Genomic DNA, 17589 nt, shown 5'->3' with positions numbered 1-17589 from the left:
ACCTGAATTAAAAGTGTTCGGCGGGCCTATTTTTCTTGTCCATGCCTACTATAACATGCTTATTGAAGTTGTCCATACCCGTCTGATATAAGTTAGCGGGCCTGCTCATGGGCCGCCGCGCTTTAAAATATAGAAGACACGGACTAAAAATGATGTATTAGCGTACCAAAAATCGAACAATATACTACGTCTTTGTGCTACATATTACGTCCTTATACCGACATTAGTTGGTTTGAGGCATAATAAATTGCCCAAATTGATAATACAACAATTTGAGTGTTATTTTTCTTTCTTAATTTAATCGGATTGTTACCTGGAACTTGGTTAATTTTAATTTAATCGGATTGTTACATGGAACTTGGTTAATTAATTAGTTTGGTAAATCATTTTAAGTAAGTAAAAATACATTATAAGCTTTAACTGACCTAACGGGCTGTCCACGAACATTTTTATTTAGTCCATACCGCCCATTAGTTTAGCGGGCCGAGTTTTCCATGTCCATTAACCATTAATTTTAAAAAAATCCGTGACCAAGCCCGCTTAAGTAGCGGACTGGACGGGGCGGGCTGGACGGGCCGGCCCGGAGATGATCATCTCTACTTCAAAAGAAGCTCTTATTATCCCACATTTGTATAATTGGTATAATTGTTGGAAGTGTTGAAATTCTATGCGGTTTTTGCACCATTTCCAAGTTTTATAGTTCAGTCTTCTATACTTATTGTCACGGTTTTTCCATACGGATTACTCAGTCTTCTAAAGTGATCATTGGCTTCTCCATGCTAATTGTGTAGTCTTCTATGAAACAAATTACAAGACAATATTTAATACGCCTCTAGATCCTTCCTTCTATTCCTATAAATACTCCATGTTTATGCCATTTTCTATTCCTATAAATACTCCATGTTTGTGCCATTTTCTACGTGCAACACATTCTCACGTCTACCCTTCTCAGTCTACTTCTACCCTAATACGTTTCATTCATAGCTGATTTTGGCAACATTCTGTTAGTAATTCTCGATCTGAGTCTTTGTCGTACACCTTAGACTCGAAAGTCGTATAACCTGGGAAGTTGGTTGCTAAGAGGCCGTGTGTATCGAGCGGGGCAAATACAACTTTAGGGCAGTGATTCTATCACGCCACATCTTACTTTTCATGTTCTGTAAGTTTCTCTGTTCATTGTTCATCTAAATAGTCATACCGCCTACATAAACATGATGTGCCTCATAGTACAAGATTCTAAAGAGAACCTTTTCACTACAAGGAACGGAACTGGTAAATGACTTGCTCCGCCGATCAAAATTTTCAAAAATCTTAGAACAGCATACCCTAACACTCTAACAGCTATTGCCAAGGAGAGAGAAGGAAAACGTATGGGTGCAAAAATAGCGTGATATTTACCACCATGCTATTTACAATCAGAAACAACTTACAGTTCCAGGGAATCGGCCAAGATCCACAAAGTGCCAATTTTTCACTGGATAAAAAATCAATTCCAAAGAAAACCGTCTTTTATCCGTGCTGTGTATTCAGAATTGTCTCATCAGATTCGCCGTCGCCTACAAATTAAATTGAACATTGATGGTTTGCCTACGTCGAACAGTTGGAATCCGTAGAGGCCATTTTAATAAGGCGAGTATTGTAAGATCCACAAGAACCACACTTGTGGTAAAGCCAATGAAAGCATGCAATTCCTTTTCTACCACAGTCGTTGCAGAGTATATCCTGTGTGCCAAAAGATTGAGAAGCCATGCAAAACAAGAAGACAAGAACATTAAGGAGATTATAAGAGAACCCCTCACCTGGCAGCGATCCCTGTACTCTTCAGGAAGCTGTTCAGAAGCCAACAGGGCATCCAGCATACCAAAGTACACCTGCATTTGGAACAAGCACTAATATGAAAATCATACATGAAAAACACATTTGTTCTCCCTGTTGCACATCCAATAAACTGGACATCTAGACCATGTAACCAAACATCTTAATTCATGAGATAGAATCCTAAACTGAAAATGAATGCTTTTTGGACAATTCGAACATCATCCGTTTCAGCCAATTTGGAACAGAAAAAAATTGAACAGATAAAAATGCCTTGGTATCAGAAAGGAACAAGCATGCTTACAGCATCAGTAGCTCCTTCCTTACCTGGTCCAAGAAACGTATGTTGACACAGAACTTCACAAGTAACATGTTCCATTCGTCCCAAATTTTAATTAGTTCATTTAGCTTCTAATGAATTTCACTATTCCCATTTTTCAAAAAGAAAGTGATGAAACAATGCCCAAGATTTTTGGAACTCATTCTACACAAGGTTTAGTTTTCCCAGGATGTTGATAGCTTGTATAAGCAGATCTTGTTCTTAAATCTCATCAATCCACCCAAAGATTCGGCCTCTTACATTTGTGCCTACCCCTCATTCTAGCAGAACACCCAGATCAGGGTCTGCAGGAGGTTGTTAAGATGGCAACACAGCTTTGTATATCAAGATCAGTTTGATAGTACATCGTTCACTCCTCAACAAGACCAAACAAATGATAACAGCCCTAATAAAATGCACTATTTCATGTCAAAGCATGGCAAATAAATTTATGGAACTTTTATCTCAAAATTCTCCCACAACTTGTCACAGACTGAAGACGAAAGAAAAAAAAAAGATACAAGCATACCGCCATATCTCCTAATGACTTGCTACAAATTGGGCAGACGTAACTGCTGCAAGTATAAGCCTGCGATTCACAACCAAAGAAAAATTGTAGGTTAGAAATAGTAGGACAAATTTCAGAAACCCCGTCAAGACAAATCCTCTCTCTAATCGACATTATCTGTCAACTCCATGAAGAACTATACCTCCAACTTTATTTTATACTCCCTCGGTACGTTGCTTAAATTCTCTTTTTTTTTGTGGGTTTTTCCATTTACAATGAAGTCAAAGACTCATTAAATTGTTCATTGATCGACTTAATTATTATTATGGGTGAACTGAAAACCTCTGTAATTTATAAGCTAAGAAAAGATTACATACATTCAATAGTTACCCACTATAGACAAGGGCGTTTGATCTACTATAGTGATATTAGTTTTGTTTCATCAAATGATCAATTAGAAAACAAACAAATCATTTCTAATGCATTATTTACACTTCAACTTGCCTACGCCTTGTCACCGTTCCATACTCCCAATAAAATATAAATACAATTCTCATAATAGCATTCACATGTAGGATTTTTTGTACTTTTTAGTGGCGATTTTGCAATCAGGGTCATTTGATAAAAAGTAAACTCTATGCTGAAATAAGATGAGTGCAAACGATGAAAGACGAAAAAGAGCAGCAAACATGTAGAAGGATTTTCAAACCTGAAAGCAAGCCGAATGCATGAAATGGCCACAAGGAAGCGCTCTGACAGATGCACTAGAAGTGAAGAGGAAGTCACAGCAAATCGGGCAATTGGTTTCCAAACCTTTCTCACGGCATTTATGGTCAACTAACTTTACGCTTAGGCAACAATTACACGTCATGCAATGAAAGAAGTCTGAACCAAGTCCCTTTCCTACGCGACATAAATTGCAGAAGGGGCAATGATACACACTCCTGCAATTCAAGGCAAAAGGATACAGTACCATTAAGTTTGTTCAGAAAGTCTTGTGTGCAGAAAATTGTCATTCATGCTAATTTACAAGGTCAATTGGAGAATTTCCTAAGAAGATTACGCCAAGATGGCAACATAAAGTCATGAAAATATTTTAACAAATAATCAAGAAAAGGAACATACGTCTACAAAAATTGCCCTTTCAGTCTTGAAGTTAATATTAATTTGGCAGCAGCTTCATACAATATCATTAATTCCTGATTTACCCGGTTTCAAAGTTGCTGACTAACAAACCTTGTCAAAATAGGATAGAAGGATGCCAATATAGTGTATATAGTGACATAGCACTGAAAAATATAATCTCTACAGTGCTTGAAAGGCCCAGGAGCCCAGTAGTCTCCTAACCCATAAAATTCAAGGTAATGACCATGTCCTAGAAACACCTTGAAACCAATATATCACAAGTCACCAACATATCTCAAAAAGAAAAGCCGAAACACAAAGTAACGTCTAAAACAGCAGATACTATGAATATAAGTAGGCCACCAAGTCTGACTATAAAGCTGAAAGTCTGACCCAGAAATTTCAAATATATATACAAAACAAAAGTTAACCTGTATTAATGTAGCCAAGAATATGTTCTTTACCTCTCATCATCAAAAAATTTGCAGATGCCACAATAATATTTAGACATTGGTAGTTCATTGCAAGAAGGTGTTGTGCAAACTGGTCCAACAGGCTGTATCTTACAGCACTGCATACACATCATTTCAGAGGTAGCCTTCCTGCAAGCAATAAGAACGCAGAATAAGTGTACAACTAAAAAAATACTCCGTAAAAAACAAATAAAAAACAAGTAGATAAAAAGTACGAGTAACATATCCCACCTATCCATGGAGTGGTCACTGACTTTATCATGACAGAACCTACATGCAAACAATTTGCCACAGCAGGCAGCTCGAAGTTTACAGTTTCTTTTATAATGTTCGCACCCAAAAATTTTCTTCCCAGAATCTCGGTATGAAGGAGAGCATCTGAGGAGGTCATTCCCACCAGAAGACTCACCTGCTCCTCCATGGGAAGACTTCTGCTGGGCAGCTATCCAACGACTAAGAATAACAGAAGAAAATTTGTCAGAATAACACCCTAATTTACAACAGTTTTAATAATTGAGACAGTAACAACAACAACATCAGAGCCTTAATCCCAAAATGATTTGGGGTCGGCTGACATGAATCATCCTTTGGAACCGTCTATGGGTGAACGCACACCTCAATGCGAAAAAAAAAAAAAAAAAAAAAAAAAAAAAAAAAGTGAAGAACAAAAGGGGAGTGGTAAACTTATAGGTTTTAAAATCGAAGTCCGGATTTCTTTTATAAAAACTTAGAATTTAAATCGAGAATAAAGATTAAAACGATTTTGAAAACCGAAGTAAAACTTAAGGGTCCGGAATACCTTAAAAGTGAACCAAGTATTAATATATAAGAAAGTTGTTGGTAAAAAGTGTAATAAATCCGAAAGGACAAATAATTTTTTTTTTAAAATTAATAAAAACATTAAATATCTCAAATAACATCAAATACTAAAAATCCACATGTATCATCGCCTCCATTGTGCCCTCTCCGTCACCATTCCCTCATCCAGCCCGAGAAATCTGATATCGTGCTCTATCACTCTCAGCCATGTCTGTTTTGGTCTCCCTCTACCCCTAGCAACCTTTTATGTTGCCCAGGTCCCCAGAATTCTAACAGGTGCGTCCATAGGTCTCCTTCTCACATGGCCAAACCATCTTAGTCGGTTTTCCATCATCTTGTCCTCTATTGGCGCCACTTTCACCTTTTCCCTAATAATTGAGACAGTACTATAAGTAATTAACCTGGTCATCAAATTTTGGATCAAGTAAGCTTTTCTTCTTGGGTCTAGGCTGGAATCACGAGAAACCTTTCTAATCTCAGACTCAAGTTCATTTTGATTCATCCTGAAAATGTCTTTCCATCCAGGCTTGAACGTCTGATCAGTCAGATCAATAGACTCACACATATCATGGCCTAAGGATTCAAGAAAGGACATTCAATGATCAGGAAGAGAAGTTTTCAAGACATTATGACAGTCAAAAACTGAAAAACAATGGTTCATCTTTAGACAGAACACAGACCTTGTGCACTACCAATTTCTGATGCAGAACACTGTTGAGAAGCAGGATTTCTATCCCACCATTCATTGAGCCATTCACTAAACATAGTATTTTTTGTCGCATTCTTCCACGTGTCCATCATCTTATTTTGCTCTTCTTGTGTGAGAGCAGATGTTACCCAAGGCAGCATAGATTGAAGTACCTCTGCCCCAGTAGTACCAATTATTTGACCAACAAGTTTATCTTGCTCGTCCACAGAGAAGTGTTTGTCAAACAGAGGCCAAAGTTCTAGCTCTTCCCGGAAAACATGCTGATCAAGAGTAACTCTAATAGATTTACACATTCCCTGTAGCTTTGTGGCAAGTTCATGATAATTCTTCAAACTATCACTCGATTCACCAGCATCAAAATCGTCTTTAATTGGATCATGGGCAGATCCAGATTTACCTACTTCTCCGTAGAGTTCTGTGAGCTCAGATAATGCAGAGGAAATGTCTTCAAAAAGTCTCTCTTCTTGCTTGTGATCTAAAGTATATGAGTGGCTAACATTGTGAAGTGTTTCTTTAGACTCCAGTGCTGGAAATACTATATCATCTTCAGCATTACTGTGAGCCCTATATAGCCCCCACAGCAATCGAAACCTACCACTAAACTGTCTAAGGAAAGTCTCGTCACATTCATTTAATTTCCCAGACTCAGCATCCAAGTACTCCAAGTCTTTACGTATAGCTTTGTGGAATTTAAATATGTTATCAATGGGCCTTGAAGAAGAGCCATAGTCTGAAATGTTTATCTCCGTCTCCCAGTTGAAAAGACTTGAATTTAGAGATGGCGCGCTGGGACTAAGAGATAAGGAACGGAGAGATTTGGCAGCAGCCAAAGAACTGGCTACAAGATTACCGTTATTAACTCCTAAACCAGGGACACAACAAGATAAGGTTCCACAGGAAAACCTTTGCGCATCAATGTCTCTATTGTCTATAACACCAAGTTCCTCTCTTGATGTGATGTTACCCCGTTTGGACGGCCGTGCTTCATCATCTTGATACATTGAAGCTGCTTTACCATTCGATAAGCAAGGGTTGCAGTTACGATTTGGCTGCCCATTAGCTTCCCCACAAAGAAATTTTGCAGGACACCGCCCAATAGCACTAGTCGACAAACAGACATCCTTTGTAAAACCTTTGCAAGCCCAACCAGAAAAAAGTGTAACAAGAGCATTATCTGAAGCCGGGGCTGCATAAAAACTTAAGCTTAATAAACTAGGGATAAAAGAATCATGAATATGAGGATCTTACCATATCAACAACAAGCTTAAATAAATTCCTAATCACCTGCCATGTGCATATTTTTGAGAAAGCACTTTGCTTCTTCTTCACCAAGTGATCCCACCAACCACGGCAATACACGCTCAATCAGTTTCAATGGCATCACACACAAACTCTGATACAAAAGTTCCCGTTGCCTTTGACGAGTAAAAAGCTTTCGAGCAAGTGGGAGTACCTGGAGTGCAAGATAGATGTAACCACTAAAACTCAAAATGGTTTCCCTAGAGAAGATTGGGAAATAAAAAAATCACATTTAAATTATGCAAGTTGCCTATTCAAACTATAGTCTCGTATATTCACAGGGTAATTGAGGAATTGCAGTCGCAGTCACCAATGCCCACAACTCATAAAGGTTTATAGTATATCTTCAACCCATAAATCAATGAAGTATCAATCTATAGAACGAATATTTTTTGCCCCTTACATAAATGAAAATAACACAGCTTCTGGAAATTCATACACCTAATGTACAAACCTGAACTTCTTCATTATGGAAATGCTTTTGTATAGAGTCCATTATTTGATCGGCATAAGAACATAGTTGCACGTAGAAATCAGCTAGAGATGATTCTGCTCCAGCAATTTGTATATTCTCAATCAAGCATCTAAGTTTCTCAAAGTCACTTTCTTCCTCAGCATGCTCCTGAGCAAAAGAGAGTTCCGCGTCTACCGCAGGGAATATAACCTTATCCTCCGCAATGCTGCGGCAAACATTAAAGCACATTTCACACTCAGAGATGAAAAACAATCCACAATTCACAATCAAAGAAAACATCAAATCAATCAACAACAATATTACTCCAGTGCCTCAAGGGCTCCCACAAATTGAGGGGTAAGGGGTGCTCGGATGTACACAACCTTACGCCCTTACCCTTCTACTAGCAACACAAAGAGGTGGTTTCCGAATAACCCAAGTTGAAAATTGTGTTGAGAACTACATTGAATGACTGTTATACATCACAATAAAAAGAAGCGCAACTAGTTTAGTGTGCCATTAATGCTATATTCCATCATAGTCCAAAACCAAAGAATAACAAGCTTTAATTCCATTGCGATTTGGAATTAGAACACCAAATCAATATGTTAACAAAATTAATATTTGACTTGCAACTTGTAAGAGACAGCTGAAGTGGTCCTCTGGAAGGGGAACAGATAGAATCCCATATAGAGACAGCCTCTTCATGAGTGAAATATTTAGTTTCATTCCGATTAGACTATGGAAACAGTACACATTCTAGAAGGAATGGGAATGTTTATGACTTTACATGGATCCTTCATCACTGAGATGATCAAAAGCCATTACATTGCAAGGATCTCCATAGACTATTCCAAGATGGAAAAGTTCACACTCTATAACAAAGTTCTAATATTCGCAAAATACATGCAAGAAACAAGACGTCTGTTTGCTCCTTGTCTCCCCATACACCAACATTTCCCACTACCTCAAAGGCTCCCACAAACGCTGGCAACGGCGGGTCTTCTAATTGCTTGGGCAGAGGCCAAGTCCCCTGCACCCTTAACCCGATTGGATTCTTTTATAATCTCTGGCCCCTCCGATACTTCCACAAAGGGACAGCTCAATAAGAACAGAAGCTGCACTTACCAAATTCTTAGGAGACTATAAACAACAAAGAACTCGCCTTGTAATAAGGATTGATTAGTGAATTCTTTTACAATTTTTTTGGTCACTTTTATTCCTTCCCTTTCAATTTTACAAACCTCTTTCTCATTGTTTTAAAAATAGGCAATATGCTTACACCTCTCACCGCGATCGGATAATATATTAGACATATATTAAAAGTAAATGCAATATAATATATTTAAAATATAAGCTTGTGTATTAAAAAAAACATCTTAATTAATACTCAGCATGTTTAAATATATTTAGGGGCAGATGTCTTAATCATGTTAATAGCATTAACATAACATAATGCGCAAGTAGGAAAGTAAAACACATATACCCACTTACACTTACTAATATGATAACAAGACAACGATATTGCATCTAAATGACCCATTATTAGAATTAGGTCGGTGTTCCACCGAATGATAGTACTTCAATATAGAAAGATTCAAAGTCAGTTTATTTAGTCATTTATTTCACATCATACTCCAAAAACACAAGACTTTGTAATAAAGAAAATAAAAATAGAAATAGGTACTACAGGTAATCTGGCTATCAATATTACAATTACACTCTATATACACTCCGTAATTGTTAGCTTATTCATGGCTCTCCTCAAAAAATTATCCAAGATCCACCACTGAACGTCAGGTAAGAGGGTTAGATATATGCAGCCTTACCCATGGGTTGACACAAAGAGGCTTTTTAGTGTTTAAAATGATTTCGTAATGAAATTATGACTAGAATTGCATATAATGATTCACACTCTCCCCGAGATTCATAAACGCTCTTCACATTGGAAGAAGAATTAAGTAGGAGTTGAAACACCAATACGTTTTTCTAATTGTTATTCACCTTGGAAATGAAAATCTGTGGTTCACCCATAACCCTAAAAATGATGGCGATGAGAGTCACCTCGTGTAATCAGGGTATTACAACATTTATTCAGTTCACGATGAAATAAAAGAGACAAAAGAGACCGAGGCAAAAAAACAGCACACTACTTTTTTCTCATGCTTTCCACCCCTAGCAAGTCATGCTTTGACACACGTTCAGAATTTTTTATTTTAAAAAAAAAGAAATGCAATACAAAAAGCACAAAAGTCATTCTGCAATACCAACTATTCTTTAGTACAAATGACAAGGTTAAACAAGTTGTATCACTACAAAAGACAAAATGAAATTCATAGATTCATGGATATTCAAACCAGAAGTAACTGATTGCTTGTCAGGCACAATACACTCAACAACCAGGGCCATTTTATTTCTAAGAGAACCACCATATGACTATTTTTTCCTCAGGCTTTCACATGCTTCTGCTCCTCTCGATCATGCTTTGACAAACGTTCAAAGTTACAAAACAAAAAATAATCCAGATAAGACATCTAGCAAGACTACCTATTCTTAGGAAATGACCTCAAAGACAATAACTCCCCTATCAATACATACAGAGCCATGTCAAAACCAACCACTTCATAGATAAAAGAAGTTGATTTAATGAGCTAAAATAAAGGGAGAGAAAGGGCACAAGCGCACAAGATTGTGCAATTGGCTAATTTGATGGTTGTAAGCAAGCTACTATGATTTATTAGTGCAAGCAAACGAACATTAGCACAGAGTAATCAATATACAAATATGTACAGGCGTGTAAAGCATTTTTTCTTTAACAGAACAGAGAAAGTAGAACCAAATAAAACACAGGGGCATACCTGTGAAAGATACATACTTCTGCAATAAAATGTAGCCTCTCATTAAACCCAGACAAATCAGAAAACTCGGCATTTAACTGTATGTTTCTAGCAGCTTCTGCTATTTCAGTAAGTTCATGCTTAATCGCCTTATGCCAGTGCAAAATCTCATCTATTGGGCAACTGAGATCTGAATCTACAGCAGAACTGCTCAGCTCAACATGTTTTCTTTTCCCAGCCTGTGGAGCTTCACAAGCACAAGATGCCCCATTGGTTTGAGCCACTGATTTGCAGGCTGTAGAATCAAGGTTATACAACAGTGTGGAACCACCTTCACTTAATGTTGGTCCATCCATCCAGTCGAAAATAACCTCCATATAGAAAAATGATATCAATAAACAATCTATTCAAGCAAAGCCCACAAAGCAGTTAGAATCTTACTTGATGAAGAAGAGTTTCATTTGGAATGATTTTGCGCAGGCATTTATGCATATCCTGGCTCTCATCAGTGGAGACAGAAGAAGAAAGCCATGGGAGAAACTCCACCATCATATTAACAGGTATACTGCAGAGGAACCGCCATACTAGTGATGCTTGCTCCTCGAAAGAGAACTTTTCAATAAGCAATGGAAATACCTGCAATTTTTGAAGTATAACATTGGAAAGATAGTGAGTAAAAGTCAGCAATCAATGGAGAATGATGAATCCTCTCATCACTGGCACAACATCAGGTGTTCAGTTAATCATATAACATCAGAAGTATCCAGTCACACATCATCGATTTAGCTCAACTTAAATCACAATATCAACATATTCCAATTATCATGCCATCTTTATCATGGGAAAGTTTATGTTTTACTTTTTGCTTGACTAATGGTTTCATTGATGAAATTTAATTGCACAAGATCCAACAATAATAAAAACAATCACCTGCTCTTCCTCCTTGGACATGTGTTGGCTAATAGATGTATGGAGGGCCCCTGTTCGAGAAGCTAACTCTCGTCTGTAGCTTTCTTCTCTATGCACATCTCTTGTCAAAAGCTCAAACAATTCATCAAACAGAACACTTTCTCCTTCATGTTCCAGAGAGTAAGTTCTAGCCACATTTTTCACACGAATATCAAGCGCTGGAAAGATGACCTGTAGTTTTCAAAAACAATTGCGACAAACCTGAGGAAAAACTCTTTTCTTGAAACACTATAGATGTTCTGTTTTGAGATTTTACATAATGAATGAAGTACTTGACAAACGATTTTCTTTCAAACAATACTTTCTTAACCCCGAATGGGGGCATCTTAACAGACTTCTAATGCATGTTAAGAAGAACGATGCGTGAAGTTAGAAAGTTAGAGGGGACCAATATGGAACTAGCAGATACGTGTACTCCAATCTTTACATATGATCTTAATAAGCAACATTACATTTATTGCTAATCACAACGGAGTTTGAACAATACTAGACATGAACTAGAATTCAATATCACATAAAGGCACACGGTTTCAGTGAATCTAGTGACAAAAAAAACAAAGAGAGGGAGACAGAGCCACAAAGGAGAGTTAAGAGGCAATCAATATAGTAGTCATGAGATCCTGGACATTAAATTAAGATATTTTCTCATTTGCAAACTGAGAAGCCATTTGCAAAGAGAACGGGGTCCGTTATGGATAGTATAGTTAATGATCAAATCAGTCTGTTATGAATAACTTTCAACGGTGATAACCAGTACACACAGATGCTCGAGAAAGTTACATACAAGTGCTGATATATAATCATCAATCACAGATTAATATTTTGCTAAACAAAAGAAAGGAAACATAAAGAAAATAAACAAAGAATTAACAGAAACTTTTTGGGTAGTTCGTCAATCATATCCACGCAATTCAATAGCTGAATATTGATAATAACCTAAACAGGGAAACAGCTTAATAATAGTAAAACATGAAACTTGTCTAATGCTGAGCAAGTTAACATAAGAACATGCATTGTAAATGTAGCGGGAGTAAAAAAAATATTCCATACAAGTTATGGAAATTTCTTAATCTTGATACAACATTTGTACTTCATTCTGTATTCCAAATATTTAATAACGTTGGCTTGGATTAGTGTACTCCACAGCCGCTCTTTAATCCCATCGGATGTAACTTTTACTTCCCAAATGAGTAACCGAAACCAGTTTGAAATGAAGAAACTTTCTTCACAAAAAGACATTTTCTTCCTTTCACACTTTTTTTCCACACTCATTTTACGCATTATCAATTATAAGATGCCAACATCCTGACCTTGCAACAGTGTCAAAGTGTCCACATTGTCGCAAACACACAAAAGAAAATAAAAAAAGTGCCTAAGGAAAGAAATACTCTAATACGAAGTGAAAAATCTCATGTGTACAAAAAAATTTATGATAAGATCCACAACAATACTTCCCTTTCCTTAATACGTCTTTTGTCATATTAGTGCTGCTTCGAAGTACTATTACTGCATACCATATCATGCATCTATATATAGTTCCTCACTGTCTAAAGAATCCGATCAAGAATTTTACAGAACACGCTTACTTAAGATACCCAACTTTAGCTGCAAGCCACAATCATCAGAACAATTTTTTTTAAAACAGGGGATTTGTAGGGCAGGAACCGATGAACCCACATTTTTGCTTTCAGATACTCGAATAACGGAAGGAACTACATATATTAAATGTTTGAACCCTTGGAAAAAATTGATACGAATGCGGAAGCGAGTAACGAATTTTAACGAACTTAAGGGTATCACGTGTTAAGCATGACAACCGAACTGATAACAATGAGATTGGAGCCCAATCCTCAATCGTCAATTCGAAGTACACCCTCGAATTTTGTATACAAACTGATCCGTAATGATCAAAAGCTTGCAACGGTTTTTGTTTCTTTCAAACTTTAATATTCATAATCTGACTGAAAATAACAAACTGGCCTCCCTATAAATAACTAGTCTTCTTAACCAACAAGTAACTAAAAGATAACTAAAATTGTAACTTAATCAATAACATCTAACAACTGATAAAATAATATCTTATTATTAGTTTTATTTTGTATCATACTCCCCTTCTTCAAAAAGAATCGTCCCGATTCTTAGAACCCTAGAATCCCCCGGGATCAAATACAATTCTAGCAAATTCAGATGCAAAATTGATGGAGAACAGGAAGTTATGTGTGCAAACCCTTAATTGCCTCTTCAGTTCATCATCTTCAATCTTCATGAATTTACAACCATAGTAATCATTTATAACTCTCTTGTGCCGTCTCCACTCGTGCCTTCCACCCCTCCACCCTCCTTGCACGAGAATAACTTCAACATTAACCTCATCATTATAATCATCAAAAATAGGAGGTAATTTCGGATCAAACTTAACCTTATCTTCGTAGGTGCTTTCATTCAAGAATACTCCTAACATGTCTTCTTCCCTTTTTTTTTTGCAACAACTGTCACGGCTTGAATAACAAGTTACTAGAAACTTGCTCCTTAGATGCAAAACCGATTAACCCTCAAACTACCTGTTCAAGTTTAACCCTTAGAACTCCAATCGCAATCAGAAATTCAACAAACAATTTGGCTTTGACACGCCTACGACCGTCTAGATTTGAGGAAATCAAGAGCTCATGTGATACGAATGCGGAAGCGAGTAACGAATTTTAACGAACTTAAGGGTATCACTTGTTAAGCGTGACAACCGAACTGATTTTAACGAATTAAAAGGGGATATTTAGTCCGTAGTTCTACCTCGAACCCGGTGCTAATAACGATGAGATTGGAGCCCAATCCTGAATCGCCAATTCGAAGTACACTCTCGAATTTTGTATACAAACTGATCCATAATGATCGAAAGCTTGGAACGGTTTTTATTTCTTTCAAACTTTAATATTCATAATCTGACTGAAAATAACAAATTGGCCTCCCTATAAATAACTGTAGTCTTCTTAACCAACAAGTAACTAAAAGATAAACTAATAAACTAACTAAAAGATAACTAAAATTCTAAACTTAATCAATAAGATAATCTATAGGGAGTTACTTGTTGGTTAAGAAGACTATAGTTGTTTATAGGGAGGCCAGTTTGTTATTTTCCATCATTTTCAGTAAGATTATAAATATTAAAGTTTGAAAGAAACAAAAATCGTTGCAAGCTTTTGATCATTACGGATCAGTTTGTATACAAAATTCGAGAGTGTACTTCGAATTGGGGATTGAGGATTGGGCTCCAATCTCATCGTTATTAGCACCGGGTTCGAGGTAGAACTACGGACTAAATATCCCCTATTAATTCGTTAAAATCAGTTCGGTTGTCACGCTTAACACGTGATACCCTTAAGTTCGTTAAAATTCGTTACTCGCTTCCGCATTCGTATCACATGGTATCAGAGCTTCGGCTCTTGATTTCCTTAAATCGAGACGATCCTATTTTGGCAAAAGAGATGGAACACTTCGAGGAGAATTCGTGCTTTTCTGAAGAAATTCCGATGGAAGTCGATTCTGTTTTGAATTTCGATTTGCCACCTGTTTTTGATGATGATGTGAATGAGATTTCACCTTCCAAAGGATTGGAACAACCTATAACCAGCCTTACGTCAATGATGCAAAGCAGGACCAGGACCATGTTGCTGTTCCTAGTGCATTTGTAAGCACTTATTTGAGTCTGATGGAGTTATTCCTTAATCAGAGGTCACGCCTACCTTTGATTATCAATACAAGTCAGAACTTGGTTATTTTTAATGGAGAAAATTGTTGGGACTCAAGGAGAACGGAGTCGTGGGACGTTGCTTACTCAAGAGCACAGTGAAGATTAGATTTGGGCTAAATTGTGGTGCAACAGATAACGCTCTAGGGATAAGCCTTTCATCAAGGCGAAGATACTTCATAAAGGTTTTTGATCCGGGAGGTTATTGGTCAAGAATTGGGTCGATTTTTTTTAAGAAGGGGAGTATGATACAAAATAAAACTAATAATAAAATATTATTTTATTAGTTGTTAGATCTTATTGATTAAGTTTAGAATTTCGGTTATCTTTTAGTTAGTTTATTAGTTATCTTTTAATTATCTTTTAGATTTCTTGTTGGTTAAGAAGACTAGTTATTTATAGGGAGTTTAGTTTGTTATTTTCGGACAAATCATGAATATTAAAGTTTGAAAGAAACAAAAACTGTTGCAAGCTTTTGATCATTCCCGATTAGTTTGTATACATACAAAAATTCGAGATTGTACTCCGAATTGGCGTTTGAGGATTGGGCTCCAATCTCATCGTTATTAGCACCGGGTTCGAGGTATAACTACGGACTAAATATCCCCTTTTAATTCGTTAAAATCAGTTCGGTTGTCACGCTTAACACGTGATACCTTAAGTTCGTTAAAATTCGTTACTCGCTTCCACATTCGTATCAAAAATAGTGTCTCCATTCAGAGATTCTGATATGCAGGAAGAGCAATGCTACAACTAGGGCAGAGTACGGATCGGGTATTTGATCCAAAGTGCTAGTTCGAATCGGATATCCATAATAGAAATCTTGAAGTTAGATATCCAATATCCAAACCAAATGTTTCGGATATCCAATGTTCGGGTATCCAAAATAATCGGATCGGAATCCTTCAGATATCCATACTTTTGAATTTACTTTAAAATTAAGTTTGAACCACGATTATATTCATAATCTTACATGATGATTTTCTTTAGTATTCTTATTTCAATGTTCTCGACATAAAATTTAAGTACCACCTAGATATTTCTCTAATATTTTAAACATTAATTAAGTTGTTGTATCAAATAAAATTTTATTTTCTCGAAATTATACTAGAAAACTATAGTTTCGGATCGGATCGGATATCCAAATGTTTTAATTCTAATATCCATATCCAAACCAAAACCAAAGATTTCGGATCAGATATCCAAACCAAACTAAACTTTCGGATCGGATATCCAAAAATTCAGATCGGATATCGGATCAGTTTGGATAATCGGATTTTTTGCTCTGCCCTAGCTACAACCTTTCACATTCACTATGCTATAGCATACCTAGTAATCCCTCTCTTACCTATGGTAATTCGTTTTTGTCCTCCGGGAACTTAACTTCCAATTTTATAACGTATATTTGAGAAAAATTATGAAATATACACTATTAAATTTGTAACTGAAAACGCTTTCATAAGAACATGAATTATCTGACATCAACTAAACAAATGTATGGTTGCATCCACATAAACGTAGCAACAAGCCGGTGCGCTAAGATGACAAGTTTCTCTACATTGCCAATGGCAATTATCACAGCACAACAACCGCAGTAACAGCTACCGGTAATCAACAACCTAGACTACGTCCCAAAATCATCAATGATAACCGAAATGAACAGCTAAATAATGCCATAAAAGAGCAAAAACAGAAAGAAAACCTCATCTTCAGCATTGCAATGATGTCGATAAATAGAGCGTAAGAAGTGATAACGACGAAGCAAAGGAGCAATATCACTACGATGATTGGTAGCGAAATCGACAGCGTCACGATGAAGACCTTCAAGCTCGGATTTAATAGCCTTATGAAAGATCAAAAATATCAAAATAGGCGATTTAAGTGCAGAATTCTTGACACAATTTTTGGCGGCAGCAGGCGAAGGATCAACAGCGTTAACCGGCGTTCCCGCCATTATCACAACTCCTCCTCCTCCAGCTTCCCTGTGCCCTAATCCCGTCATCGGCGTCGCCATTTCTCAAAAATCCCCTCAATTCAAAAATAAAACCCTAGAAATTGAAGCAATATGGATGTAATTGAAAGGAGGTTGGAGCACGGGAAGAGGGTGAATTCATTTCATTTAATCATGTATTTGTTGTAATATGGATGTAATTAAAATCCTAGAAATTGAAGCCTAGAAACCCTAGAAATTGAAGCAATATGGATGTAATTAAAATGATACTCACTCTGTCCGTTCGGGTCATTTATTATCTATTTTCATTTTGGGGGGTGTATTAGTAAATTTTTATCTATTTTTATTTTTGGTAATATGTAAAAATAAGTGTGAACAAGTGTGCAAGTGGATGAATAATCAATCTATCTATCTATATTGATAAAGAAAGCTTTTTTTCAAGCGTTTATAGAGAGTTCCAATTTTTCCGAACTTCTTAAAATATTAAAAAAAAAAAAATCCTAATAATCAGAGTAAATCTAGAAACATATTATATTAGAATTTTGTAAATAATAAATTTAATTGTATAA

General features: G+C 36.5%; 1 protein-coding gene across 1 annotated transcript; it reads right to left on the bottom strand.

The window, feature by feature from the left end:
* Window positions 1-1226: 1226 nt before the first annotated feature.
* Window positions 1227-17320, bottom strand: LOC141626829 (zinc finger protein BRUTUS-like). Its single transcript, XM_074440448.1, has 14 exons — window positions 16772-17320; window positions 11289-11498; window positions 10800-10994; window positions 10380-10729; window positions 7522-7747; window positions 7053-7221; window positions 5740-6954; window positions 5461-5632; window positions 4472-4693; window positions 4232-4369; window positions 3352-3586; window positions 2664-2723; window positions 1800-1871; window positions 1227-1722 (listed from the first exon to the last, which is right to left on the bottom strand). Exons 1-14 carry the CDS (start codon window positions 17081-17083, stop codon window positions 1588-1590), a joined length of 3711 nt encoding a protein of 1236 aa, XP_074296549.1. The 5' UTR covers window positions 17084-17320; the 3' UTR covers window positions 1227-1587.
* Window positions 17321-17589: the final 269 nt, after the last annotated feature.

This window comes from Silene latifolia, chromosome Y (assembly GCF_048544455.1).
Source record: "Silene latifolia isolate original U9 population chromosome Y, ASM4854445v1, whole genome shotgun sequence".
NCBI classification, from domain to species: domain Eukaryota; kingdom Viridiplantae; phylum Streptophyta; class Magnoliopsida; order Caryophyllales; family Caryophyllaceae; genus Silene; species Silene latifolia.
Note: the sequence above shows the minus strand (reverse complement) of the source record. Positions and strands in the feature narration are given on the sequence as shown.

What these genes read in the sequence shown, in the direction of transcription:
- LOC141626829 (XM_074440448.1), bottom strand. Translation starts at nt 17,083, where the DNA reads ATGGCGACGCCGATGACGGGATTAGGGCACAGGGAAGCTGGAGGAGGA. An exon ending in AGTGACCACTCCATGGATAG is followed by an intron (nt 4,370 to 4,471) that starts GTGGGATATGTT and finishes TATTGCTTGCAG; the next exon opens with GAAGGCTACCTCTGAAATGA. An exon ending in TGCATTCGGCTTGCTTTCAG is followed by an intron (nt 2,724 to 3,351) that starts GTTTGAAAATCC and finishes TGTGAATCGCAG; the next exon opens with GCTTATACTTGCAGCAGTTA.